This window comes from Myxocyprinus asiaticus, chromosome 6 (genome assembly GCF_019703515.2).
Source record: "Myxocyprinus asiaticus isolate MX2 ecotype Aquarium Trade chromosome 6, UBuf_Myxa_2, whole genome shotgun sequence".
Lineage (NCBI taxonomy): Eukaryota > Metazoa > Chordata > Actinopteri > Cypriniformes > Catostomidae > Myxocyprinus > Myxocyprinus asiaticus.
Window position 1 is genome coordinate 50,416,787 of NC_059349.1, and position 26,426 is coordinate 50,443,212.

General features: G+C 36.0%; 2 protein-coding genes across 5 annotated transcripts; both read right to left on the reverse strand.

Moving 5' to 3' along the window:
• Nucleotides 1-637: 637 nt before the first annotated feature.
• Nucleotides 638-24,733, reverse strand: LOC127443167 (CMRF35-like molecule 1). Of its 2 annotated transcripts, none has more exons than XM_051701740.1 (9): nt 24,597-24,733; nt 24,191-24,502; nt 23,761-24,069; nt 23,630-23,666; nt 22,372-22,472; nt 22,178-22,239; nt 15,984-16,043; nt 4,711-4,788; nt 638-3,909 (listed from the first exon to the last, which is right to left on the reverse strand). In XM_051701740.1, the coding sequence occupies exons 1-9, from the start codon at nt 24,655-24,657 to the stop codon at nt 3,859-3,861; spliced, it is 1,071 nt and encodes a 356-aa protein (XP_051557700.1). In that variant the 5' UTR covers nt 24,658-24,733; the 3' UTR covers nt 638-3,858. The 2 variants fall into 2 exon arrangements, with proteins under 2 accessions (XP_051557700.1, XP_051557701.1); XM_051701741.1 differs by lacking the exons at nt 638-3,909; nt 4,711-4,788 and adding exons at nt 15,630-15,719; nt 15,804-15,881.
• Nucleotides 6,106-14,992, reverse strand: LOC127443176 (CMRF35-like molecule 1). 3 transcript variants are annotated; one of them, XR_007897603.1, is made up of 5 exons: nt 13,824-14,992; nt 13,059-13,394; nt 8,644-8,958; nt 7,094-7,741; nt 6,106-6,206 (listed from the first exon to the last, which is right to left on the reverse strand). XR_007897603.1 is itself a non-coding variant. In XM_051701757.1 (4 exons), exons 1-4 carry the CDS (start codon nt 13,930-13,932, stop codon nt 8,500-8,502), a joined length of 810 nt encoding a protein of 269 aa, XP_051557717.1. In that variant the 5' UTR covers nt 13,933-14,992; the 3' UTR covers nt 8,239-8,499. The 3 variants fall into 3 exon arrangements, 2 of the variants coding, with proteins under 2 accessions (XP_051557717.1, XP_051557715.1); XM_051701757.1 differs by lacking the exons at nt 6,106-6,206; nt 7,094-7,741 and adding an exon at nt 8,239-8,549; XM_051701755.1 differs by lacking the exons at nt 6,106-6,206; nt 7,094-7,741 and adding an exon at nt 8,239-8,552.
• Nucleotides 24,734-26,426: the final 1,693 nt, after the last annotated feature.

Consider the following 26,426-nt stretch of genomic DNA (forward strand, 5'->3'; position numbering starts at 1 on the left):
AGAGGCAAAAAGTCACCACCAGACCAGTCAGTCATGTTCTTAATTAAAGCGCTTATCTATTTGTTCATCTACTGAATAACAAAATCCCAAGATGATGTGAAATATTTATTTGAGTGCTTGAATCAGTCAGAATGACTGTTTATTCAAAATAGGTCATTTAAAAGAATATTTTACCGTGCATAACATAACTAATATTCATGAGTTTTGCAGCACTGCCTCCACCACAGTACAATTGTCATACAGTTTTTATTTGATAAGGCCTAACTTTGCGTTAATGTTCGCATTCAAATGGATTATTCCAGCTGTTACAAAGGTGATAGGTCTACAGGACTTTATAAGCAGAATAACATGGGATATGCAGGCACTCTCCATCCATGGGTACAGTTAACAAAATAAAATAATTTGTCCTGCATAAGGTGACTTTTAGTTCAGACTGCCAGTTATGTATGTCAAGCTAAGGAATATTTAGGATTTTTTTTAATGTTTAACAGAGTTTTAATAGAGATTGGTGCCTTAATCCATAAGAACTCGGCATGGGTGCTTGCTTTGGTGTTGCCACCCCTAAAAGTCTTTATGCCACCCCCTTGCCACCCCCATGAAAACATTTCTAGATCCGCCCCTGGTGTACACAGAGAAAATTCACCCACAGGAATACCTTCTGTACAGCAAAACCAGAAGTTCATCCACCTAGACAAGTACACCCACCACTAAAAGAAGAATTAGACAACTTTACAGATCAAATAACACACATTTTGTTTACGTAAGAATTAATAGAAATATTTGAACAAAATATAAACGCTGCACATTGTTGCTTTTAAACTCTCCAGAATACCTTGTAAATGCATTACTGTAAACAATTTTTGTAATTTTAAACTGAGGGATGAAATGTATTGCTGGTTCGAATCGACAACAGATCATTGGTTTAATGGCTTTTAACATTTACAATTTTCAAAATCATCTGTTACTATTCTCAGGAATTCCTGTTTCACTTTTACAAAGGCAGAAAAGGCTGAGAGGTTCAAACCATTTGTGGTACCAAAGCGCCGTTGATGTTTGACAGTGATGTTGACTGTGAAGAAATATTTTTACACAAAGCCAATTTAATTAGAAACGTTTCTATAGTAACATGTCTTTTTCAGTGCTGATGTCTGTGGTCACAGTCACTGTCAAAAGTAGAAAAAAGCAAAGCAATGTTAGTTGTGTTTCGTTTCGCTGATATGTTGAAACAATATCTTTATTATTGAGGTTTTACATGATTTTCGCTTGTTCACAGTGAGTTGAACAGGAACCTGTAGATTTCCAAACAGAACAAAAACAAAGAAAATCTGATTTTTACATGTCTGATCGAAACCAAATTCGTAGGTGGTTTGAAATCCGATTAAAATCATATTTTTGTTAATCCATCATATCGACTACTTCTACTGTTCTATTGTTTTCCTTCCTTTTTGGTGTTTTATAGCCATTGGTCACTGCATGCTTTCACTGTATGCAAAAAAAAGCAGCTTGGACTTTCTGTAAAACACATTTTTGTTTCTTAGAAGAAAATAAAATCACACTACCTTAGCATGAGTTTGGCAAGTGTGAGTAAATGATGTCAGAATATTCATTTTGTGGAAGAGATAAGGTGCAGGTGATCAGGTAACAATAAGACTCTTTAAGAACAAGGTTTAACTTTCAAACTTCTCTTGTGTGCACACGTAACACAAAACTCATAATGCTGAAAGCAGCAAACAATAATGAAAAATTATAATAATAATAACTGACGTAGATAATAACTGACAGCCTAAACAGAACAAGATTTTTTTTAAAAAATCTAAAATGATGCAATCTTGTAGTAAGTTACAGGAATTAGGATCTGATGTATGTGTTAACAGTGTGTCACTCAAATAATACAGAATATACAGCTTATTGTCCAAACTTTTGCTTCTTATCTGATCCATTAGGTGAATGTGGAGAACAGTCTATGAACTCCTCTAGTTCTGTGACAGACAGATATTCCCCATTAGCCATCTGAAAGATAAAATACAAGAGCACACTACTGAGAGACAAATATGAAAACTGAATTGAATGAAAGTAAATTTGAAGAATGTCACGTGGAATATTAGGACACATTCAGCCCCTCAGAAAATTTCAGTAGTGTTTTTTTTATTTTAATTTATTTATTATTTTTTTTATATGTGACAATGTCATATTGAGACTTGTGTATTATTAAACACATTAATGTCCCGTTTATGTAAAACTGCTAAATAATTAGATGAAGCTGCTCTGTCACATCCATTTGAAGTAATCCTTCAAATTCCACAGCACACCAGTAATGTCCAGTATCTTCAGCTTTTCTACACTCAGTGCCTAGGAAAGAAAAGATCAACTATCAAGACACTACTGCAACACAAAATAGAGTCATTGTATTTATTTTTGGCAATACTGATGACAGGATGATAGTTGATAATGTCTGCATGCCTGTAGCATCTATGTTCGAATAATATTTCTTTCAAATACAGTATGTTTAAATACTTACAAATATATGTAGTATACGAAGAATTAAAAAAAAAAAAAGACAAAGAGAGTACTTGCCTATTATGAGCCAAAGAAAAATCCAAATGGATGGCATGAGACTGAGTGTCAGTTTGTGAAAGAGTCTGTGATTCCAGTATGTTACACCATACAGAGAAGAGCAATCAGTCTCAGCTAACTGCACAATGAATATTTCTATTCAGGTCATGTAACTGTTCATAACAGCTGTGAGTAAGTGTATGCATTTATTTGGTTGTTTCTGTTAAAAACAAATGACTTAACAGAAAGAAAATTAAGGATAGATACATATAGTCTTCATCTGTTGTTTGAAGACATATATTCACACACAGTATATGTATAAAACATATACAGAGAGAGGACGCTGAGGCTAGTAGTCACATGGGAAGCTGTCACAAGGGCAGTATAGTTCTGAGTAAAATGTCCAAATAAACAAATGTGTTTTTCTAGCAGTTGTTTTGTATGTTGGTTCCAAACACCTACAGTTCAAACCCGTCTTAAATAATTATATTTTTATGAACGCCTTTATGAAATGCATAAAGGCATTTACATGATTTTTGGTGTACTTCAGTGACTTTTTGTAAACAGCAAAATGACATCACTGTGACGTCATTGTGAGCAACAACTTGCTACAAATATATAAATAAGTAAATCGTTCAGCGACGTTTTCAATGTTAAATATAGGCCTAATTGCCACAGTAAATCCATGCACAAAATGTAAAACAAACATAATATTTTTTTTTTACTTATACTCCAGGAGTGTAGGTTGTAACAACAGCACTCTTTATACTTCACAACAATTTACACAGTGTAGTAGATTTCTAAACTACTTTAATTAGTAGCAGACAAATATGGGAATATTATATCAAAGTTTAAATACATATTGCATAAAAATACTGAGTTACACATATTGAAACAAAATGTGTTACAATACTCCCCAGTTTCCCCTTTTATCTGTTCATACAGTATGTTTCCTTTAAAAAAAAAAAAAAAAAACAGTTAGGTCTAAAATTCATACACTATGCCGAAATAAGAATAAGCAATTGAAAATCAAGCAAACATGTTAACTGCATGAGTCCATTCAGTGTTCGTATCTGTGGTATAATGTTTGTGGTAGACATAATAGAATAGAATAGAATATAGATTATAGATGGTGTTAATAGCCTTGTTTTTAAGATAGGCAGATGAGCTGTTCATTGAAAGGTGTAAAATGAGCCAAAAAAGAAAAAAAAAAGAGGAAGACTTTTTGTGATGACTGTCGTCATCTTCATTTAAAACACTGAGTGCCTCCCTGAGACTGAGGCTGTTCCTGTGTTCTACCGCAAGTCACTGTTGTTGTGGCAACATGCTGTAGATTATGCCTTCTGCTGGACAGTGCTGTAAGTATTAAAAACATTTAAAAGGAATAGTTCACCCAAAAAGGAAAATTCTCTCATCATTTACTCACCCTCATGTCACCCCAGATGTGTATGACTTTCTTTCTTCCGCAGAACACATATTTCGATTTTTAGAAGAATGTTTCAGCTCTGTAGGTCCAGACAATGCTTGTGAATGGGTGCCAAAACTTTGACACTCCAAAAAGCACATAAATGCAGCATAAAAGTAATCCATATGATTCCAGTGGTTAAATGTATATCTTCAGATGTGATTTGATAGGTGTAAGTGAGAAACAGATCAATATTTAAGTCAATTGTTGCTAGAAATTCTTCTCCCTGCCCAGTAGGGGGTGTATGCATGAAGAATGTGAATCATCAAAAACACAAGAAGAAGAATGTTAAAGTTATAGTCGAGGCTGACTGAGCAGGGATGCAAATTTATAGTGAAAATATACTAATATATTCATGTTTCTCACCCACACCTATCAAATTGCTTCTGAAGACATGGATTTAACCACTGGAGTCATATGGATTACTTTTATGCTGACCCATGTGATTTTTGGAGCTTCAAAATGTTGGCACCCATTCACTTGCATTGTATGGACCAAAAGAGCTGAGAAATTCTTCTAAAAAACATCATTTGTGTTCTGCTGAAGAAAGAAAGTCATAGACTCTGGGATGGCATAAGCATGAGTAAATGATGAGAGAAGTTTCATTTTTGGGTGAAATATTCCTTTAAATACAGAGCTAACAGAATTAAAATAAAAGAAATGAAACTGTTCAATATTTCTGTAAAACGTACTGATTTAAGCAGATTTACAGGAGCAATTGCAATAGTGCTGTATGTTATGTCTGCGCTGGGCTCCAGTGAAGATGAAATCTGTAATTAACCATATCTGTTTACTTATTAAATCTTTCTCTGTTTTAATCTGTCATATTTGTGAGACATCACGTGATATGAATATCTGGTCAACTTACATTTGAATTTTCATCATTTATAGAGCTGCATACCTCGGGAACTTTCAGGGTAGAGGAGACCTGCATTTCACACATAGACAAAACAATTAATAAATAATAATAAATATATATATTTCTGATTAACTATTTATTAGGAATATAGCTATTTGAATAATCTGGCTATATTTGTGAGGGATCCCAAAGAACGATATTCATGATTTTCATTTTTAAAGGGGCATTCAGTAGTTCTCTAGCTAGCATTGTGACACTGCCACACATTAGGGCATTATACACACACACACACACACACGCACACACGCACACACGCACACACACGTTAAATATAAAAAAGGGGGGTTAAGTTTCTGATGTATTTGAATTGTGGTATGTACAAAAGGTAATATTTATGTCCTAATCTGTTATACTGGTGAAACATTGAGTGTATTGAGTTGAAATTCATTTAATATACTTAATAATTATGAGTTAATTTATTGGGACCTTCATAAGGAAACCTGTTTTTTCAAAAAATCAAATGAGACTGGAGGATTTACCTGTTTGTGTGGGGCCTGCTGCCAGTCAAACAAACCTCTCTTTCTTGGATTTTCTTTTGGATTTACTTACTTGGATTGAGGGACTGAGTGATTTTTTTGTTTTGTTTTTTGGACGGTTTAACAGAGAACTAATTGTGTGGACTCATTGGAAATTATTCTTTGTTTTTGAGTGACTTTATTTGTGACTTGTGTTTGAATATTTCTGCTTAACAATGTATGACTGCATTATTTCCAAATACCCGATCCTTGCAGTAACAGTTGTGTTTCTCAATAAGCAGAAGCCAATTTGTTACATATGGTTGCTAGATGTATGTTTTTTTAATTTTTTTAATTATTATTATTAATATTGTTATTATTATTTATACCTGTGACATTAAAGGTTGTAGCCAGCAGATGGTGTCAAAATATTTTTGGACACTTTTGTCACTTCCGGATTATTTTGTCCGCTGAGAAAATAGGCTTACTTACTGTGTCACTGGCTTTATTATCTTCAACTTGGGTATTATTTTTATCTGAAAAATATGTTAGAAAGTAGTGATGCTATCAAATGCAACACAGTTTTCAGACATCAAAAAATAAATGCATTAATTAATTAAATGCATGTGCATCCCAATACTTTGTAACACATGAAAAGATCTAAAATTGGAATTGATGGAATAAGAATAAAAAAAAAAGTTATTAATACTGACTATGCTTCTTTTTCAGTATTATGGTTACAACGGCAGCCACAATCACCAGCAGCAGCAACAGTACAACTGCTGGAAGCCACACCACCAGATATCCATACTGCCTGTAAAAAGGAACGCTAAAAATAAATGCTTCTATTAGTTTACGGAAGCCCTGAACTGCATGTGAAAAAAAACCAAAAAAAATTCACTAAGAGAATTTTTTTTTAGGTGTCTTAGTGCCTTCCTTCTTAGTGATCCTATGCTCTAAAATACGATAGAAATGTGTAAATAATAATAATATTAATAATAATTCTCTCTCAAAAAAAAAAAAAAATTCTATCAATTGTTATTTTCTTTTGTCAGTCAAACACATGAAAAAAAAATAGGCTCAGGAAGGCACTAAGACACCTTAAAAAATACACACATTATATATATATATATATATATATATATATATATATATATATATATATATATATATAAACTTTTTTACAATGCAGTTCAGGACTTCTGTATACAGTGTAAACTTACTGAAAACTTCAAAAGCATACTGAGATAATTATGTGTATTAAAAATATATTATATCTGATTTAAATTTTGTCTCTGGATAAAAAGTCCTTACAGTATTTGTCTGCACAGAGCATTGTTGTATCACATACAATGACTCCTTATGTAATTTAATTTATTCTTTAGTTTGGATAATTTTTTAATTGCCTTTAGCATTAATTTTGGAGGTATAAGCATAGTTTCTGCCAAAATACCGTAAAGTAGGTATTTCAGTTAACATAGTTACATAGTAAAACTATAAATGATTATTACAGGATCTACTTCAAACAGTTTAAGAAACTTTTAGAATCATTTTTATTTTGTCTCATTTCTTAATTAACAGTTAAAATAACACCTAATTCTAAATACACAGTTTTAGTGTAGTAACAGTTGTAACTATGGTCAGATGAGTCTTGTTTTCTTTTACATCATGTGGACGGCCGTGTACGTGTGTGCCGTTTACCTGGAGAAGTGATGGCACCAGGATGCACTGTGGGAAGACGACAAGCTGGTGGAGGGAGTGTGATGCTCTGGGCAATCTTCTGCTGGGAAACACTGGGTCCGGCCATTCATATGGATGTCAATTTGACACGTGCCACCTACCTAAACATTGTTTCAGACCAGGTACACCCCTTCATGGCAATGGTATTCCCTGATGGCAGTGGCCTCTTTCAGCAAGATAATGCACCCTGCCACACTGCACACATTGTTCGGAAATGGTTTGAGAAACACGATGAAGTGTTCAAGGTGTTGCCCTGGCCTCTAAATTCCCCATATCTCAATTGGATCTGGGGAATTTGCATCTATGGGATATATGGGACCAACAAGTCCGATCCACGGCATCTCCACCTTGCAACTTACAGGACTTGAAGGATCTAATGCTAATGTCTTGGTGCCAGATACCACAGGACACCTTCAGGGGTCTTGTAGAGTCCATGCCTTGGCGGGTCGGCGCTGTTTTGGCGGCACGTGGAGGACCAACAGCATATTAAGCAGGTAGTTATAATGTTTTGGCCCATCAGTGTACACAGAGTCATTGATAAAATGTCTTAGGAATAGTAATTATGTACTCACCCTTACAATATTCTAAACCTGCATGCTGTTATTTTATCTGTGGAACACATAAGTAGAATTTTTAAAGAATATTCACACTGCACTTTTCTATACAATTACCACGTCAATAGTGACCACGTCTGTAAAGCTCTAAAAGGGGGGGTGGGGGAAACAACAACACACAAGCAGTCCATATGATACGACTTTATATTCCAAGTCTTCTCAAATCAAATGACAGCTTTGTGTGAAGAACAGATAAAAACTAAACTTGTTATTCACTGATAATCTTCCATTCCCCCATAGCTCTGAAATGTACTATAAAAGGTGTACGAATTATAAATGCAGCGTGCTCACAACATGTCTGAAAGTAATTAACACCAAAAGCTATTGCTTTTTCACGTGTCTTGTGAACAAATGTCACATTATCAAATCTGTACCCATACTTGATTAAGTTCTGCAGTGGAAGGGAATAAACAATGTGTAATGAATCCATTAATAATCAATTAACTTTCAGTCTGTTTGACACACAAACTGAATGGCTTCAGAAGACTTGGAATATTGCACACAAGCCGTATGGACTACTTCTTTGGTGCCTTTATGGTGTTTTTTTTTTTTTTTTTTCTGTTTGTGCTTGACAGATTTGCTCACTATGAACTGTCATTGCATGGGAAACAGCAACATGAATATTCTTCAGAATTCTCCTTTTGTGTTCCATGGAAAAAGTAAAAGCCTACACGTTTTGAATGACATAAGGGGAGTAAATAATTACAGAATTTTCATTTTAAGTTGAACGGTCTCATTAATTAGGAAATGTTGTTAATAATCTACTAACATTTCTATCTTAAACCCGGCTTCTGTGGTCACAACTGCTGCAAAATAGAAATGGACAAAAAATTAAGGAATTTGAATCATAAACAGCAAAATATTTTTATGATTTTTTATTTATTGCATCTGTATTGCCTGGTTTGGTCTCAGTCACAGTCGCAGTGAGTTGAACAGGAACCTGTCGATCTCCTACAGAGCACCAGTACCAGCCAGAATCACTCTCTGTCAGTCCAGTCATCACCACACTGAAGGATTCTCTTCCATCATCACTGATCTGGACTGATGGATTTTGGGATGTGTCAGTCTTCCCCACAACGGAACATCTCTTGTCTTTATATCTGCACCACTGTTTGTCTTTACTCTTATATCCAGAACTGCAGAGACACTGGACACTGATATTACCACCTTCCTGTCCAGTTACACTGCTGCTCACCACAGAGAGATCAGGAACTGAACACACAGACAGGTTTAATTCAGCATCTGCATTAGGAATTGTGTGAATATGCCATTTAAATGTGAGGGACTTCCAAGAATAGATAACAAAATAGGGCTTGAAACTCCTAAAAAAATTACGTATTTTTTCTTTGCAAAAAAGGGTCAGTGAAACGAGGTACTTAAGCCCAGGAAACTTAATATTATGTCAACTGTTTATTATTTTCAGTGTTTGATTTTATGAGGTTTTCATTTTTAGCGACCTTGAAAACTCTGATTTGTGTCATTTTTAGATTTTCTTGCAAGTATTAAATAAATATAAAAAACTAAATAGCAACACAAAACTATGCTAGAATGGTACAAGTGTTTTAAATAACAAGGTAACAAATTTTGCCTAAATTTAGCCATCACTAAATATAGACTAGCTAGTTTGGGACCAAATGTTGGTTTAAAGTTATTGATAAACTTAAATAATAAATGAATTCCCATTAATATATATATATATATATATATATATATATATATATATATATATATATATATATACAGGTGCATCTCAATAAATTAGAATGTCGTGGAAAAGTTCATTTATTTCAGTAATTCAACTCAAATTGTGAAACTCGTGTATTAAATAAATTCAATGCACACAGACTGAAGTAGTTTAAGTCTTTGGTTCTTTTAATTGTGATGATTTTGGCTCACATTTAACAAAAACCCACCAATTCACTATCTCAAAAAATTAGAATACAACATAAGACCAATAAAAAAAAACATTTTTAGTGAATTGTTGGCCTTCCGGAAAGTATGTTAATTTACTGTATATGTACTCAATACTTGGTAGGGGCTCATTTTGCTTTAATTACTGCCTCAATTTGGCGTGGCATGGAGGTGATCAGTTTGTGGCACTGCTGAGGTGGTATGGAAGCCCAGGTTTCTTTGACAGTGGCCTTCAGCTCATCTGCATTTTTTAGTCTCTTGTTTCTCATTTTCCTCTTGACAATACCTCATAGATTCTCTATGGGGTTCAGGTCTGGTGAGTTTGCTGGCCAGTCAAGCACACCAAGACCATGGTCATTTAACCAACTTTTGGTGCTTTTGGCAGTGTGGGCAGGTGCCAAATCCTGCTGGAAAATGAAATCAGCATCTTTAAAAAGCTGGTCAGCAGAAGGAAGCATGAAGTGCTCCAAAATTTCTTGGTAAACGGGTGCAGTGACTTTGGTTTTCAAAAAACACAATGGACCAACATCAGCAGATGACATTGCACCCCAAATCATCAGACTGTGGAAACTTAACACTGGACTTCAAGCAACTTGGGCTATGAGCTTCTCCACCCTTCCTCCAGACTCTAGGACCTTGGTTTCCAAATGAAATACAAAACTTGCTCTCATCTGAAAAGAGGACTTTGGAACACTGGGCAACAGTCTAGTTCTTCTTCTCCTTAGCCCAGGTAAGAAGCCTCTGACATTGTCTTTGGTTCAGGAGTGGCTTAACAAGAGGAATACGACAACTGCAGCCAAATTCCTTGACATGTCTGTGTGTGGTGGCTCTTGATGCCTTGACCCCAGCCTCAGTCCATTCCTTGTGAAGTTCACCCAAATTCTTGAATCGATTTTACTTGACAATCATAAGGCTGCGGTTCTCTCGGTTGGTTGTGCATCTTTTTCTTCCACACTTTTTCCTTCCACTCAACTTTCTGTTCACATGCTTGGATACAGCACTCTGTGAACAGCCAGCTTCTTTGGCAATGAATGTTTGTGGCTTACCCTCCTTGTGAAGGGTGTCAGTGATTGTCTTCTGGACAACTGTCAGATCAGCAGTCTTCCCCATGATTGTGTAGCCTAGTGAACCAAACTGAGAGACCATTTTGAAGGCTCAGGAAACCTTTGCAGGTGTTTTGAGCTGATTAGCTGATTGGCATGTCACCATATTCTAATTTTTTGAGATAGTGAATTGGTGGGTTTTTGTTAAATGTGAGCCAAAATCATCACAATTAAAAGAACCAAAGACTTAAACTACTTCAGTCTGTGTGCATTGAATTTATTTAATACACGAGTTTCACAATTTGAGTTGAATTACTGAAATAAATGAACTTTTCCACGACATTCTAATTTATTGAGATGCACCTGTATATATATATATATACATACATACATACAGTTGTGCTCAAAAGTTTGCATAACCTGGCAGAAATTGTGAAATTTTGGCACTAATTTTGAAAATATGACTGATCATGCAAAAAACTGTCTTTTATTTAAGGATAGTGATCATATGAAGCCATTTATTATCACATAGTTGTTTGGCTCCTTTTTAAATCATAATGATAATAGAAATCACCCAAAATGCCCTGATCAAAAGTTTACATACCCTTGAATGTTTGGCCTTGTTACAGACACACAAGGTGACACACACAGGTTTAAATGGAAATTAAAAGTTATTTTCCCACATCTGTGGCTTTTTAAATTGCAATTAGTGTCTGTGTATAAATAGTCAATGAGTTTGTTAGCTCTCATGTGGATGCACTGAGCAAGCTAGATACTGAGCAATGGGGAGCGGAAAAGAACTGTCAAAAAACCTGCGTAACAAGGTAATGGAACTTTATAAAGATGGAAAAGGATATAAAAAGATATCCAAAGCCTTGAAAATGCCAGTCAGTACTGTTCAATCACTTATTAAGAAGTGGAAAATTCAGGGATCTCTTGATACCAAGCCAAGGTCAGGTAGACCAAGAAAGATTTCAGCCACAACTGCCAGAAGAATTGTTCGGGATACAAAGAAAAACCCACAGGTAACCTCAGGAGAAATACAGGCTGCTATGGAAAAAGACGGTGTGGTTGTTTCAAGGAGCACAATACAACGATACTTGAATAAAAGTGAGCTGCATGGTCGAGTTGCCAGAAAGAAGCCTTTACTGCGCCAATGCCACAAAAAAGCCCGGTTAAAATATGCCTGACAACACCTTCACACGCCTCACAGCTTCTGGCACACTGTAATTTGGAGTGACGAGACCAAAATAGAGCTTTATGGTCACAGTCATAAGCGCTATGTTTGGAGAGGGGTCAACAAGGCCTATAGTGAAAAGAATACCATCCCCACAGTGAAGCATGGTGGTGGCTCACTGATGTTTTGGGGGTGTGTGAGCTCTAAAAGCACGGGGAATGGCAAGATGAATGCAGCATATTATCAGAAAATTCTGGCATACAATCTGCATTCTTCTGCATGAAAGCTGCGCATGTGATGCTCTTGGACTTTCCAGCACGACAATGACCCTAAGCACAAGGCCAAGTTGACCCTCCAGTGGTTACAGCAGAAAAAGGTGAAGGTTCTGGAGTGGCCATCACAGTCTCCTGACCTTAATATCATCGAGCCACTCTGGGGTGATCTCAAACGTGCGGTTCATGCAAGACGACCGAAGACTTTGCATGACCTGGAGGCATTTTGCCAAGATTAATTGGCAGCTATACCACCTGCAACAATTTGGGGCCTCATAGACAACTATTACAAAAGACTGCACGCTGTCATTGATGCTAAAGGGGGCAATACACAGTGTTAAGAACTAAGGGTATGCAGACTTTTGAACAGGGGTCATTTCATTTTTTTCTTTGTTGCCATGTTTTGTCATATGATTGTCATTCTGTTATAACCTAGAGTTGAATATGAATCCCATAAGAAATAAAAGAAATGTGTTTTGCCTGCTCACTCATGTTTTCTTTAAAAATGGTACATATATTACCAATTCTCCAAAGATATGCAAACTTTTGTGCACAACTGTATATATATATATATATATATATATATATATATATACATACACACACACATTTTCTTTCCAGGCTGTAAAAAGGGTCAAAATTTTGTTTTAGTGGCAGTTGTATTATTTTAATTAACAGTAAAGAAGGTCAAGACCTCTGAGGCAGCACAGGCCAAAGACATTTAATGTGTTTAAATCTAGCTACTTTTCATGTCAATTTTTTGTTACATAAAAGTTTTATTTTAAATATCTAATAGAACTCACAGTCACAACAAAAAACATGGGATTTGTTTCTTTATAATGCCTAAAATGTCATTGGTCACAAAAGTATGCCGTATTTATGGAAAGTGCTGTGAAACAAATCTCAAACCTGATTGGATTGTCATATAAAGCTCTTCTGTCTCATCCACTTTAAATATTCCTTCAATTTCCACAGCACACCAGTAAGCTCCAGTGTCTTTACTCTGCAGGTCACTCATAGTCACAGTAAATAAACTCTGATCAGGGTGATCAATTACTGACACATTTCCCTTGGTTTCATTAGCATACGCCAGAGTAGAGCAGAAACTATATATTGACCTGGCCTCATAGCACCAGTATTTCTTATGTTCTGTGTATTTGCTGTCATAGTGACATGGAATAGTGACAGATCCTCCAGTCTGAAGAGATAATTGTCTTTCTGCTGATCCTTTTCGACACTCAGCACCTGTATAAATAAAATAAAATAAAAAAACGTTACTTTTGTTTTGGTCAAGATTAATGAAAGATGATATTTAGATGCCTGTAAGATCTATGGGACATATTTATATTTGATTTCTTAAAGACATTGTTAAAAGCTTTGTCGTGACTTGTGGGTAATTTATGCATAATATGGACTTCATCATACAATTTTAACTGGTCATAATTTCTTTGACGTTTTTCACCATTTCAATTACCTTTGTAATTTCACTAGTTTATTTGAGCTGCAGTGACACATATTCAGTAGTCTCTCAAGTAATATAAGCTCATAAAAACTAAGCTGATTAAAATAGGTTTAAATGAAGCATGTCACACCACAGGACACGTAAACTTTCCAAAAATATTTCATGTCAACTGCCCATGAGTAAACTGAATTAAAAACAGAAAGAACACTTGCCTGTTATGACCCCCCAAAAAATCAAAATGACCTGCTTCAAACTGAATGTCCGCATGTCAAAAAGTTGTGATGTTTCCTTTCTCCTTATCTTCATCTTGTCCAAAAACATTTTGATTGTCCTTTTTTTAAAACTACAGATGAAAAGAAAAATAAACTCAAGGGCACTACACACAGTATATGTTATTAAAGTGTGTCTTTGGTGGATTTCTACAGACTCTCACTTCCTGTATTTGCTCTGTGGTTAAATGTGTCAAACAGTGTACATGCTTAACTGTAAACTTTTTGAGACCAGTACAGTATGCTGATCAAATGCATGACAAAATATATAAGTGTTTTAGGATAGATTTTATCCTCAGTACGTTTCTGTACAATATGTGCATTCATGTAAGCTTTCACACGTAATGCACGCCTTTTCTGTACTGAATGATGAAAATAAAACATAGCTCATGAGTGAGGACACATTTCTACCCCCCATTCTTTTACTCTCATGTCAAATATAATCCCAGTCTCCAACCGAACACAAGTAAATCCCAGTGTCTCCACATTGAAAGCGATAGTTCCCCTAAAAATGACAAATCTGTCATCATTTACTCACCCTCATGTTGTTCCAAACCAGTATGACTGTCTTTCAGAGGCAGAGATTTAGGGACTACTTCTTCATTCTTCTCTCAAAGCCAAAAATGAGTTTGAAACAGCTGAGCAACGACATACTATTTGCAAACATTCATACACAGGCCACGCTGCACCCTGTTACCTTTCACATTATGGCTGATTCATGGATCATTTTGTGCATCATTATTTATTTATTTAATTTTTTTTTTACTGTTTTGCTAAAAAAATAATAAAAAAATAAAAAAGGGTTATTTAATGTCAGGTTCAAAAGGTCAGCGTGCATTCAGTGAACTGTGTGTTCTTTTTTTTACCTGGCCAGTATAGTGGCTCAGTGGTTAAGGCTCTGGGTTACTGATCAGAAGGTTGGGGGTTCAAGCCCCAGCACTGCCAAGATGCCACTGTTGGGCCCTTGAGCAAGGCCCTTGAGCCTATCTGCTCCAGGGGCACTGTATCATGGCTGACCCTGCACTCTGACCCCAGATTAGCTGGGATATGTGAAAAAAAAAAAAAAAAAGAATTTCATATGTGCAAATGTGTGATAAATAAATAAAATTAATTAATTAAACTCATCATGAGAAATAGTCACTAGAACTATAAAAGTGTGACAACTAGCCCCAATCTCTCATATGAAATATTTCACACACATTTAAAATATTTGCATAACAATAATGGAATAATACTTTGAACAAATCAACTTGACAAACTAATAATTTTATACACAAAATTAAAAACATAAAATTTAAACCTAACATCCTGTAGTGGTTAGGTTTTATAAACAGTACTCTTTGCAGTTTGTGGCATAAAGATAGTAGATGCCTAAACAACTTAAATTTGTAGCAGACAAAAATAGGAATATCATGTTAAAGTTTGAGACACAAACAAACACTGATTTACAGATGTTAAAACAAAACGAGTTACAACAGTCTCCTCCCCTCACATCTGTTCATATGTTAGGACTAAAACTCACACCTCATGAGCAAATGAAAATCAAGCAAGGATATTGTTAACTGCATGAGTGCATTCAGAGTTTGTATTTGTGGTATGGAGGTAATATAATAAAATATAGGTTGAATATAGTGTTGATATGTTAGCTGAAAGGATGGAGGTTTGAGTCAAAAAAATAAAGCTAAAAGAACAAATAATAATAATAATAATAATAATAATAATTGTTGGTGTAATGACTGAGTGCTCATATTGACTTGAACACTGACACTCTTCATGAAGTCATCTTGATGATTAATGTTGTGCCACAGTGCTGTAGATTACACCATCTGCTGGACAGTGCTGGACATATTGGATAATTTAGTTTAGTGCCAACAGTATTATAAATAAATGAAATGAAATGTTCAATATTTCTGTAAAACTTACTGAATTAAGCAGATTTACAGGAGCAATTGCAATAGTGCTGTATGTTATGTCTGTGCTGGGCTCCAGTGAAGATGAAATCTGTAATTAACCATATCTGTTTACTTATTAAATCTTTCTCTGTTTTAATCTGTCATATTTTTGAGATATCATGTTTGTGTAATAAATATATTGTCAACTTACCTTTATATTGTCATAATTTATAGTGCTGAATATCACTGGATCTTTGGGTGTACGTGAGACCTGCATTTCACACAAACACACACAAAACCAAAAAATAAAGCAAACTTTAAGTCTGAGATCTTGTAAGGCAAGTTCCAAACCAGCACTGTTCTTAATTAATTGTTTCACTAAATTATTGATATTTAATAAATGCTTTCTAATTATCTGAATCATTATTATCCACTGATTATCCCAACAGATTGCTGTACTTCCCAAACAGCCCCAGAAGAGGACAAAATGAGTCTTGAATAACTGACTAATAATGTCTATATTAAAGTCGGCATAAAATCAAAATGGACAATTCTTATTTTCTTATTGGATATTGCTGTTTTTATTATAAACGATTTATCCATGCATGATATAAAAAATAAAAAATAAATGGTTTGCCCTCTTAATCTTTCATCAAAAACAATAACTTTTACTCAGAGAAAGCGGATAACCTCAGCTTTCTGCTCCCAAACCAAGGTAACTTTCAGGGTATGTTAGTAGCCATAGCAACATACTCTCTGCAGAAGAGCAGGTTATGTTCCAGAGTTAGTTTATTTCTGGTAAATGTCAGTACATTTCAGAGGTTGTCGGCGCATGCGTGCCCTTCTGATTGCGACACAGTGGAAGTTCACATTATGCACAATATTATACTTTATTTGCAATATTACGGTAAACTGCAATCTTTACTTTACATCACAAATCTTTTTTACTCTGGAATTTCCAGTCTCACATACCGCAGATCTGCATTCAAAAGTGAACAAATTGTGTACATTGTGCTTTAACTTTTAATGGGAAGTTTTTAATACTGTAATATTTTTAACACAGAACACACTGGAAAGGCCTCCACACTCTTCACTGCAAAGACAGGGATTTATGTATTTATACTTAGCCCTTCTAATAAATATTTATTATTCTATAAATTTTATTCTATACATTTCATAGAATAAAATTATTATTGCACCAATATTCTATTTACAGTTCCTTCAGTCAATGAACATTACTGCTATTTATAAAATGACATTCCATAGTATCAATATGCAGGTAATGTCTTACAATTAAAGGCTTAAGCAACTAATCACTCGTTATTCTTCTTCACTAACTATATAATATGTGATAAATTCATGGACCACAGATATATCAGAGGTTAGAGATTTGATTCCTTATTCCTTTAATTCATGTACTGTACATATAAATGCACACATTTCCAGACTTGTTCATTGTGCTCTCTTTATTATCTGAAAATATAAATGAGACACGCTGTAATTTAGAGTAACCTACAGTGCCCTCCTTTAGCTGGTGGTCAAGTGATTCAATGAAATGATGTATCTTTCTGATGCTCAGACTTCTCTACTTCATCAGAAGCTGTACATGGTCCTTCTCTAAATTACATTTTTGTTCTGCCTTTCAATAGGGACCTTTAATAGCTTGCTATAACAAGAAAAATATGAGTCACTTTTCCCTAATGCTGAGATCATGAACATTTATAATGTAAAATCAGACACATGATCTTCAGTTAAAACAACATCATTTCATTCAGTACCAAGTTGTTGGAGGTAGATGTTTAAACCTATAGCCTATAATCATAATACAACCCTAATTCCAAAAAAGTTGGGACAGTATGAAAAATGCTAATAAAAACAAAAAGGAGTGACTTGTAAATTATATTCACCCTTTGCTATATTGAAAGGTCTACAACTACACATTACAGTTGTGCTTAAAAGTTTGCATACCCTGGCAGAAATTGTGAAATTTTGGCATTGATATTGAAAATATGACTGATCATGCAAAAAAACAACAAAAAAAAAAAAAACTGTCTTTTATTTAAGGATAGTGATCATTTGAAGCCATTTATTATCACATAGTTGTTTGGCTCCTTTTTAAATCATAATGATAACAGAAATCACCCAAATGGCCCTAATCAAAAGTTTACATACCCTTGAATATTTGGCCTTGTTACAGACACACAAGGTGACACACACAGGTTTAAATGGCAATTAAAGGTTAATTTCCCACACCTGTGGCTTTTTAAATTGCAATTAGTGTCTGTGTATAAATAGTCAATGAGTTTGTTAGCTCTCACGTGGATGCACTGAGCAAGCTAGATACTGAGCCATGGGGAGCGGAAAAGAACTGTCAAAAGACCTGCGTAACAAGGTAATGGAACTTTATAAAGATGGAAAAGGATATAAAAAGATATCCAAAGCCTTGAAAATGCCAGTCAGTACTGTTCAATCACTTATTAAGAAGTGGAAAATTCAGGGATCTCTTGATACCAAGCCAAGGTCAGGTAGACCAAGAAAGATTTCAGTCACAACTGCCAGAAGAATTGTTCGGGATACAAAGAAATACAGGCTGTTCTGGAAAAAGATGGCGTGGTTGTTTCAAGGAGCATAATACGACGATACTTGAACAAAAATGAGCTGCATGGTCGAGTTGCCAGAAAGAATTCACTGCACCAATGCCACAAAAAAGCCCGGTTACAATATGCACAACAACACCTTGACACGCCTCACAGCTTCTGGCACACTGTAATTTGGAGTGAATAGAGCAAAATAGAGCTTTATGGTCACAACCATAAGCGCTATGTTTGGAGAGGGGTCAACAAGGCCTACAGTGAAAAGAATTCCATCCCCACTATGAAGCATGGTGGTGGCTCACTGATGTTTTGGGGGTGTGTGAGCCCTAAAGTCACGGGGAATCTTGTGAAAATTGATGCCAAGATGAATGCAGCATGTTATCAGAAAATACTGCGGTATGCAGACTTTTGAACAGGGGTCATTTCATTTTTTTCTTTGTTGCCATGTTTTGTTTTATGATTGTGCCATTCTGTTATAACCTACAGTTGAATATGAATCCCATAAGAAATAAAAGAAATGTGTTTTGCCTGCTCACTCATGTTTTCTTTAAACATTTTACATATATTACCAATTCTCCAAGGGTATGCAAACTTTTGAGGATAACTGTATATGATGTTTTACCTTGTGAATTTCTTTATTTTTTTATTTTTATATACAGTAATTTCAAATCAGATGATTGCAACATGCTCCAAAAAAGTTGAGACAGGGGCAATTTAAGACTAATAAAAATTTGATGAGTTAAAATAACAAGGTGATGTGAAACAGGAGATGTTAAACAGGTGAGGCAATCGTGTCATAGTATATAAGGAGCCTCCAAAAACAGCCTAGTCATTCAAGAGCAAAGATTGTTCAAGACTTGTCAATTTGCCAAGAGATGTTTCAGCAAATAATCCAGCACTTTGAGAACAATGTTCCCCAAAGACAAATTGGAAGGATATTGGGCATTTCACCCTCTACAGTGCACAATATAGTTAAAAGATTCAAGGAATCTGGTCAAATCTCAGTGCGTAAAGGGCAAGACGAAAACCATTTCTGAATGCATGTGTGATCTCTGATCCCTCAGACATCACTGTCTTAAAAAACATCATTAATCTGTAATGGATATCATGAACATGAGCTTGAGATTACTTTAGTAAACCTTTGTTAGTCAACACCATTCACCGCTGCATCCACAGATGCAAGTTAAGACTTTACTATGCAAAGCAGAAGCCATACATCAACACTGTCCAGAAGTGCTGCCGACTTCTCTGGGCTGGGTCTCATCTTAGATGGAAAGTAGAACAATGGAACTGTGTTTTTTGGTCTGATGAGACCACATTTCAAATAGTTTTTGAAAGACACAGCCATCATGTTATCTGGGTCAAAGAGGAAAAGGGCCATCCAAGCTGTTATTAGTATCAGGTCCAAAAGCCAGTCTGTATGGGCCAGGGGTGTGTCAGTGCCCATCGCATGGGTAACTCGCACATCTGTGAGAACACCATGAATGCAGATAGATATGTTCAAATTTTGGAGCAACATATACTGCAATCCAGCACCGTCTTTGCCAGGGACGTCCCTGCAATTTCCAGCAGGACAACTTCAAACCACATACTGCCCAGATTTCAAGTGCATGGCTGTGTAAGCAGAGAGTATGGGTGTTAGATTGGCCTGCCTGCAGTCCTAACCTGTCTTCAATTGAGAATGCGTGGTGCATTATGAAGCACACCATACGGCAACGAAGACCCCATACAGTTGTGCAGCTAAAGACCTACCTAATGGATTATTGGGTGAAAATTCCACTTTCTAAACTTAAACTTGAGTCTTCAGAGCCCAAATGCTGTCACGACTCCGGTGAGTTCAGCGATTTGTTTTGTTTGTGTTGTCATTTTCTCTTCCCCATATCTCGCAGGCACAGCCGGCATGCATGATCGGCATTTCCATGGGAATATTGATTGTTCCCAGGGAAACGCTGATCATGCCACTGATTAGCCTGCCGAGTAACACCTGTTCTCCTCTAATTCATGCCCTTCTTAAGCCGTCGTGTTCTCAGTATCTTTGCTAGATTGTTGTTTGATGTTGAGTACTAACCTCACTCTCTCTGTCTAGTTGGTCCTGTTTTGTGTATCTGTTGGTTGCCCACGTGTCGGGCGTGTGGTTGCCTTCCAGTATTGCGCCGTGTCAGCTGGTCATCCACGGAGGATACCTCGTCTCTGCCCACATGTCGGGAGTAGTATCAACCTCTTTAGCTGGCCGCTGTTCTGCACCTCACTAGCTTCAATGGAGGATTCTACGAATCTGTTCCTGACTTCCACAATGCACACACTCATCCTACGAACATTCTTAAAGGATTGTCCCCGAGTGCAGCACGCTCGCTTCCCTGTCGCCTCTTCCTGCTGCTGCAGCCGGGGCCAGGATCCTCGAAATCCACAGTGACTGCCTTTTGTTGTTAATAAATTCCATTAATGCTTCCTCTGCTCTTGGGTCTGTTCTCCCTATCGCATTGTTACAAATGCTTAATAAGTGTTATTAGAAGAAATGGTGATGTTTCACAGTGGTAAACACTCGACAGTCCCAACTTTTTTGGAGAGTGTTGCAATCATCTGATTTTAAATTACTGTACATTTATAAAAAAAACAAGGAAATTCACAAGGATAAACATCATATAATGTGTAGTTGTAGTGCTTTTAATATAGCAAAGAGAGAATATAATTTACAAATCACTTTTTGTTTTTATTAGCATTTTTCATACCGTCCCAACTTTTTCGGAATTGAGATCGTATGAATAGAATATGACTGTTTATACTTATAAATAAGTTCAGTGCAAACAAATTACATAATGGTCGACCTATTAAACATTAATGTAGGCAAGAGAGGTCTAATATTAATGTCAAATTAAATTTTTAAAAGTACGGTAAAACGTTATAATTAAAAATTTTACTCATTAATTCAGTATACTTTTTGTCATGCAAACTCTCAGTCCTAAACCAACACAGCTCCTATCGCTATTACAAGTGAAGATGAAGTAATACTCGTTTGCAGTCATTAAAACTTCATGTTCTGCATCACTGAAATATGGCGCGCCTTTCTTCTTAGCATCTGTTTCCATGGTGACTTGAGTATTCGGCGATCTGCTGAGAAAGCCTTTCTGAGTTCACCGTGAACGCACACAAACTCTGAGTTTCAAACTCACAGTTGAGTTAACTAACCCCACGCAGGTGTTCTGGAACCCACATACCGCGAGTAAGTACGTTTTGGGTTAATCAACCAAGAGTTCAGGGTTTATGTCAAGGTAAGTTAACCTTGCTTTCTGGAATACCCCTCAATGAAATGCGAGTCGGATGCCTCTGGAGTTTATTCATATTTCTAAATGAAGATCTTGGAATGTATAGCACAAGTAAATGTTTTCCCCTTCATATTTAGTGTATTGTGATTAAAAACATTGAAATATTGTGATCTTTTACTTACTCGTTTCTCAACGGCTACAGCCTATTCATAATCAAAGACCGCAATGTGCTATTATGAGTGGCTCTGGCTCAAGCATCATGGTGGAAGGGGTGTGAGTTTGCATCTGTGTGTCCACTGCAAACTCGCTTTCAGATCTGCCTCCACTCCGGTATGCAACGCCCACTTTTCACAATCAAATCAACAACCAATGGATAAAATCAAGTCCCCACCCTATATTTTTTGTTGTTAGATAAGCCGCTTCACTCAGAAATACGTCACAATACGGAAGTCGGTCGCAACTTTCGTTTCATGCCGACTTTAATATTTTCTTACATAAAAAACATTTATGTAACTTTATTGTATATTCTTATAAATTGAAGGACTTACTCTGTCAGTGGTCTTGGCGCTGTTCCTCTCTATTATTATTTGTTTTTCATATTCTTCTTTATCTGGAAAAGGAGATGGAAGTATATATTACATCTCATTAACAGAATTCAGATTGTTGAAATAAATTACATAATGACACAGCATTGAAATACATTTTTTAAAACAAATAAAAATGGAATAGACATCAAACTGACTGTGTCTCTTTCTCCATCTCCAAGTAAAAGCACAGATCAGAATCAGTATTAGTAAAACTGCTGCTGAAGTTGAAAGCCACACAGACAGAGATTTATTATATCTGTGGGAAAAGGAAACAGTTTTAAGCTTTTTATTCAAAGAGCATCAAAGGTGGTTTTTAAAAAAAAAAAAAAAAAAAAAAAAAAAACATTCTGCTGATTTCCCCTCAATGATAACAGATATAATGAATGAATCTGAACTAAGACTCACTTGATTCTTCATATTCTTCCTATTGATATCAACATAGGTTTAGAGAAATGTTCCAAGTTCAATACAAGTTAGGCTCTATTGACAGTATCTTTGACATGCTGTGTAGATTACTACAGACAATAATTTCAACAAGTGTTTGCAGTAATGTTATTACAATGCAAGTCTATGACATTACACCACAATTAATGTTAAAATACACTCTGTTTTGAAAGTATAGCCACACAACTTCAACATTATATGTATTAACATGAGACCAATGACGAAATGGTTTTCGTCACAGACAAGCTTGTTAAGCTTGTCTGTGCAATGTTACATCCAATCTTTCGACTCTTGGGATGATCACATAAAGCCGGTATAATCAAACTGATCTCACAGTGAAATCAGAAAAAGTAGGTTAACTTTTCTTTAGCAAAGATTGTTCTATGCTGACCAAAATTTGATACATTGTCCCCAGTGGCCAAAGTGGTAAGTGCTGTTGGCCGTATAGGCATGTGTGAGCTCCATTTTGTGAGTAAAATATCCACAGAGGGGCGCCAAAAGCGAGTTGTGAAGCGAGTGATTTCCAGCTGTACAAGATGTAGTTAAATGTGAGTGAGCATTTGCTTATTTTTCTCTCACTTCACTCGCTTTTTTGAAAGTGACACCATGGCAAATTTAAAGTTAACTGTTTTTCATAAATGTGCTGTTTGGGAACAAAAATTTGTCAAGAAGCTGACCAAAATTTAAAGTCAAGATTTATAACACTTTTGTTGCCGCTATGGTTGTAACTGTTCATGGTGGGGTGATATGTACTGTATAAACAATTTTCCTAGTCACAAAAAACACATATACTGAAACACTGACTCTGAAACTAATTGTGTATTTCTACACAGAAAGATGCTGCTGGAGCCCACAACCTCATGACCTGCAGAGAGGGACTGCCACTCAATAGACCGCAACAGTCTGGTTATTAGTAAAGTAATTATTTTCACAAAAAGCCAATTTAATAAGAACATTTTGTTTACTAACGTGTCTTTTTCAGGGCTGATGTCTGTGGTCACAGTTACTGTTAAAAGTAGATAAGAAAAACAAAGCAATGTTAGTTGTGTGTTGTTCCGGTGATGTTGTAACAATATATTGATTAATTATTGAGGTTTTACCTGTTTTTTTCTTTGTCACAATAATTTGAACAGGTACCAGTAGATTTCCAACATGACCACTGTACCAGCCAGAATCACTCTCTGTCAGGCCAGTCATCACCACAGTGAAGAATTCTCTCCCATCATCACTGATCTGGACTGATGGATTTTGGGATGTGTCAGTCTTCCCCACAACGGAACATCTCTTGTCTTTATATCTGCACCACTGTTTGAGTTTATTCTTATATTCAGAACTGTAGAGACACTGGACACTGATATTACCACCTTCCTGTCCAGTTACACTGCTGCTCACCACAGAGAGATCAGGAACTGAAGATTGTAAAATACATGAAGAGAGAAAGAAATGAGAGAAATTATTTAAAGTGATATTGCCAAAGAGAAAGAGAATTTGACATTGGAATGTAATTAGAATAAATACAAAATCTCACACCAGATTTGATTTGGAGATAAAACTGGAGATAAGACAATGCAGTTGATCCACCAGTTTCCACAAGGAAATAACAAAGTCCATTGTGTTTATTCTGCAGGTTTCTCAAAGTCACAGTAAAGAGACTCTGATCAGGATAATCAATTACTGACAGATTCTCCTTTGTGGTGTTTGTGTATATATAAGATCGATTCCATTCTGAGTACCAGTATTTTCTCTGCTGTGTGTATTTGCTGTCATAATGACATGGGATAGTGACAGATCCTTCAGTCTGAACAGGAATCGTATTTGATGATGCATTGCTATAGTTGAAACCTGAACAAACAACACATCAACTATTATTATGCTTAGTACAATAACACAACAAGAATAAAATATCTTAATATCGTCTTACAATTAATGTTCTCACCTAAAATGAGGTAAAAGCAGATCAGGCTGTAGAAAATGGACAGTTTTCCGTATGTGACCATTTTGTATTTTTCTCTTCCTGTATCTGAGTTTGAAACTGTGTCTGGAATAACTTTTTCACTTCCCTTTGTTTCCCCTTCCTAGAATTTCCAGTCTCACACACTGCAGATTTGCATTCAATCGTGAACAAATTGTGTACATTGTGCTTTTTCTCCACACTCTTCATTGTTAAGATATGGCTGTATGTATTTATATATTTAGCCCTATTTAACATATCTATAAATATCATAGAGTGAAATTATAGAACCCACATTATTTTTAGTTCAAAATAGTCAATGAATGTTATTATGTAAATTATAAAATTACATTCCACAGTAACAGTATGGAGGTAATTTCTGCCCATTCAAAAAGCGTAAGTAATAAAATTCATCACTCATTCTTCTTCTTCTTCACTAACTAGATACTATGTGATCATCTCATGGACCACAGATGTATCATAGAGGTTTGAGATTTCATTTAACATCACTTTAATTCATGTACATATAAATGCACACATTTCCAGACTTGTTATGTTGGCTTGAGAAAGCCAACATACTGATATTCTATTTAAACTTATTATTATTCTTCCAAGACTAAGAGTTCTGACTCTAACTCCTCCTAGAGCTTTTAAGCTACATGCACCAAACTCGCCACAGACCTTCAGACTGGTCTGACTCGGATTGCTTTATCTTTTCTAACTGATCGGCCTTCCGGTTTTCCCGTATCGGACTTCCGAACAGGACTAATTTTAAATTGACTACCATTCAAGGTGTGAAAACTTTACCCTGTAATAACTCCTTTAGAGGATTCATCTACTTACTATCACTCCACCACTCATACTTTCTATCATGCCATCACTTTTTTTTCTATCTTTACATCACCCTTTTTATTCTTTCTTTCACTCTATCACTTTAACACCCTAGCAACTGCATACACCTAGCCACCAAAACCCATTGACTGCCATTCAAAATGGCTTAGATGGATATCTCCTGATCAGAATGTCCTACAGACATGAGAGTTGGCTTGTTTGAATTGGGTGAGCAATCAGTCTTCAAGTATCATCATGGAAACTACTTAGCCACACCCTAACAACCATTTAGAGCACCCTAGCAACCAAACCCCATTGACTTCCATTAAAAAAGGCTGAGTGTGAAATCCTCAGATCAGAATATCCTACAGACATGAGAGTTGGCTTATTTGAATTGGGTGAGCAATCAGTCTTCAAGTATCATCATGGAAACTACTTAGCCACACCCTAGCAACCATTTAGAGCACCCTAGCAACCAAACACCATTGACTTCCATTCAAAATCACTAAGATGGTTATCTCAGGATCAGAATGTCGTAGAGACTTCCGATTTCACTTATTTCACTCAGGATAGCAAGAAGCCTCATTAAGTATCACTCTGGTAACTGCTTAGCAACCACATGGGGTTACGCTAGCAACCAAGTAACAAATCACATATCTCTGCACCAGAAAATAGTAGAGACTTCCGGGTTGACTTATTTCACTCAGGATACCAAGGAGCCTTGTTAAGTATCACTCTGGTAACTGCCTAGCAACCAGATGGGGTTACCCTAGCAACAAAGTAACAAATCACACATCTCTGCACCAGAACATCGTAGAGACTTCCGGGTTGACTTATTTCACTCAGAATAGCAAGGAGCCATGTTAAGTATCACCTTGGTAACTGCCTAGCAACCAAGTAACAAATCATATATCTCTGCACCAGAACAACATAAAGACTTCTAGTTTCGTTCATTGGACTCAGGGTAGCAAGGAGCATATTGGG

Bases quoted from the DNA above. Each gene is read 5' to 3' on its own strand.
- LOC127443176 (XM_051701755.1), bottom strand. From the start codon at position 13,932: ATGTTTTTGGACAAGATGAAGATAAGGAGAAAGGAAACATCACAACTT. The intron at 13,395-13,823 runs GCAAGTGTTCTT...TTATTTATACAG, and splicing joins TTTTTGGGGGGTCATAACAG to GTGCTGAGTGTCGAAAAGGA. The intron at 8,959-13,058 runs GTTTGAGATTTG...CTGTGTGTTCAG, and splicing joins TTATATGACAATCCAATCAG to TTCCTGATCTCTCTGTGGTG.
- LOC127443167 (XM_051701740.1), bottom strand. From the start codon at position 24,657: ATGGTCACATACGGAAAACTGTCCATTTTCTACAGCCTGATCTGCTTT. The intron at 24,070-24,190 runs GTGTGAGATTTT...TACAATCTTCAG, and splicing joins TTATCTCCAAATCAAATCTG to TTCCTGATCTCTCTGTGGTG. The intron at 4,789-15,983 runs GTAAGTTGACAA...GGTTAATTACAG, and splicing joins TAAATTATGACAATATAAAG to ATTTCATCTTCACTGGAGCC.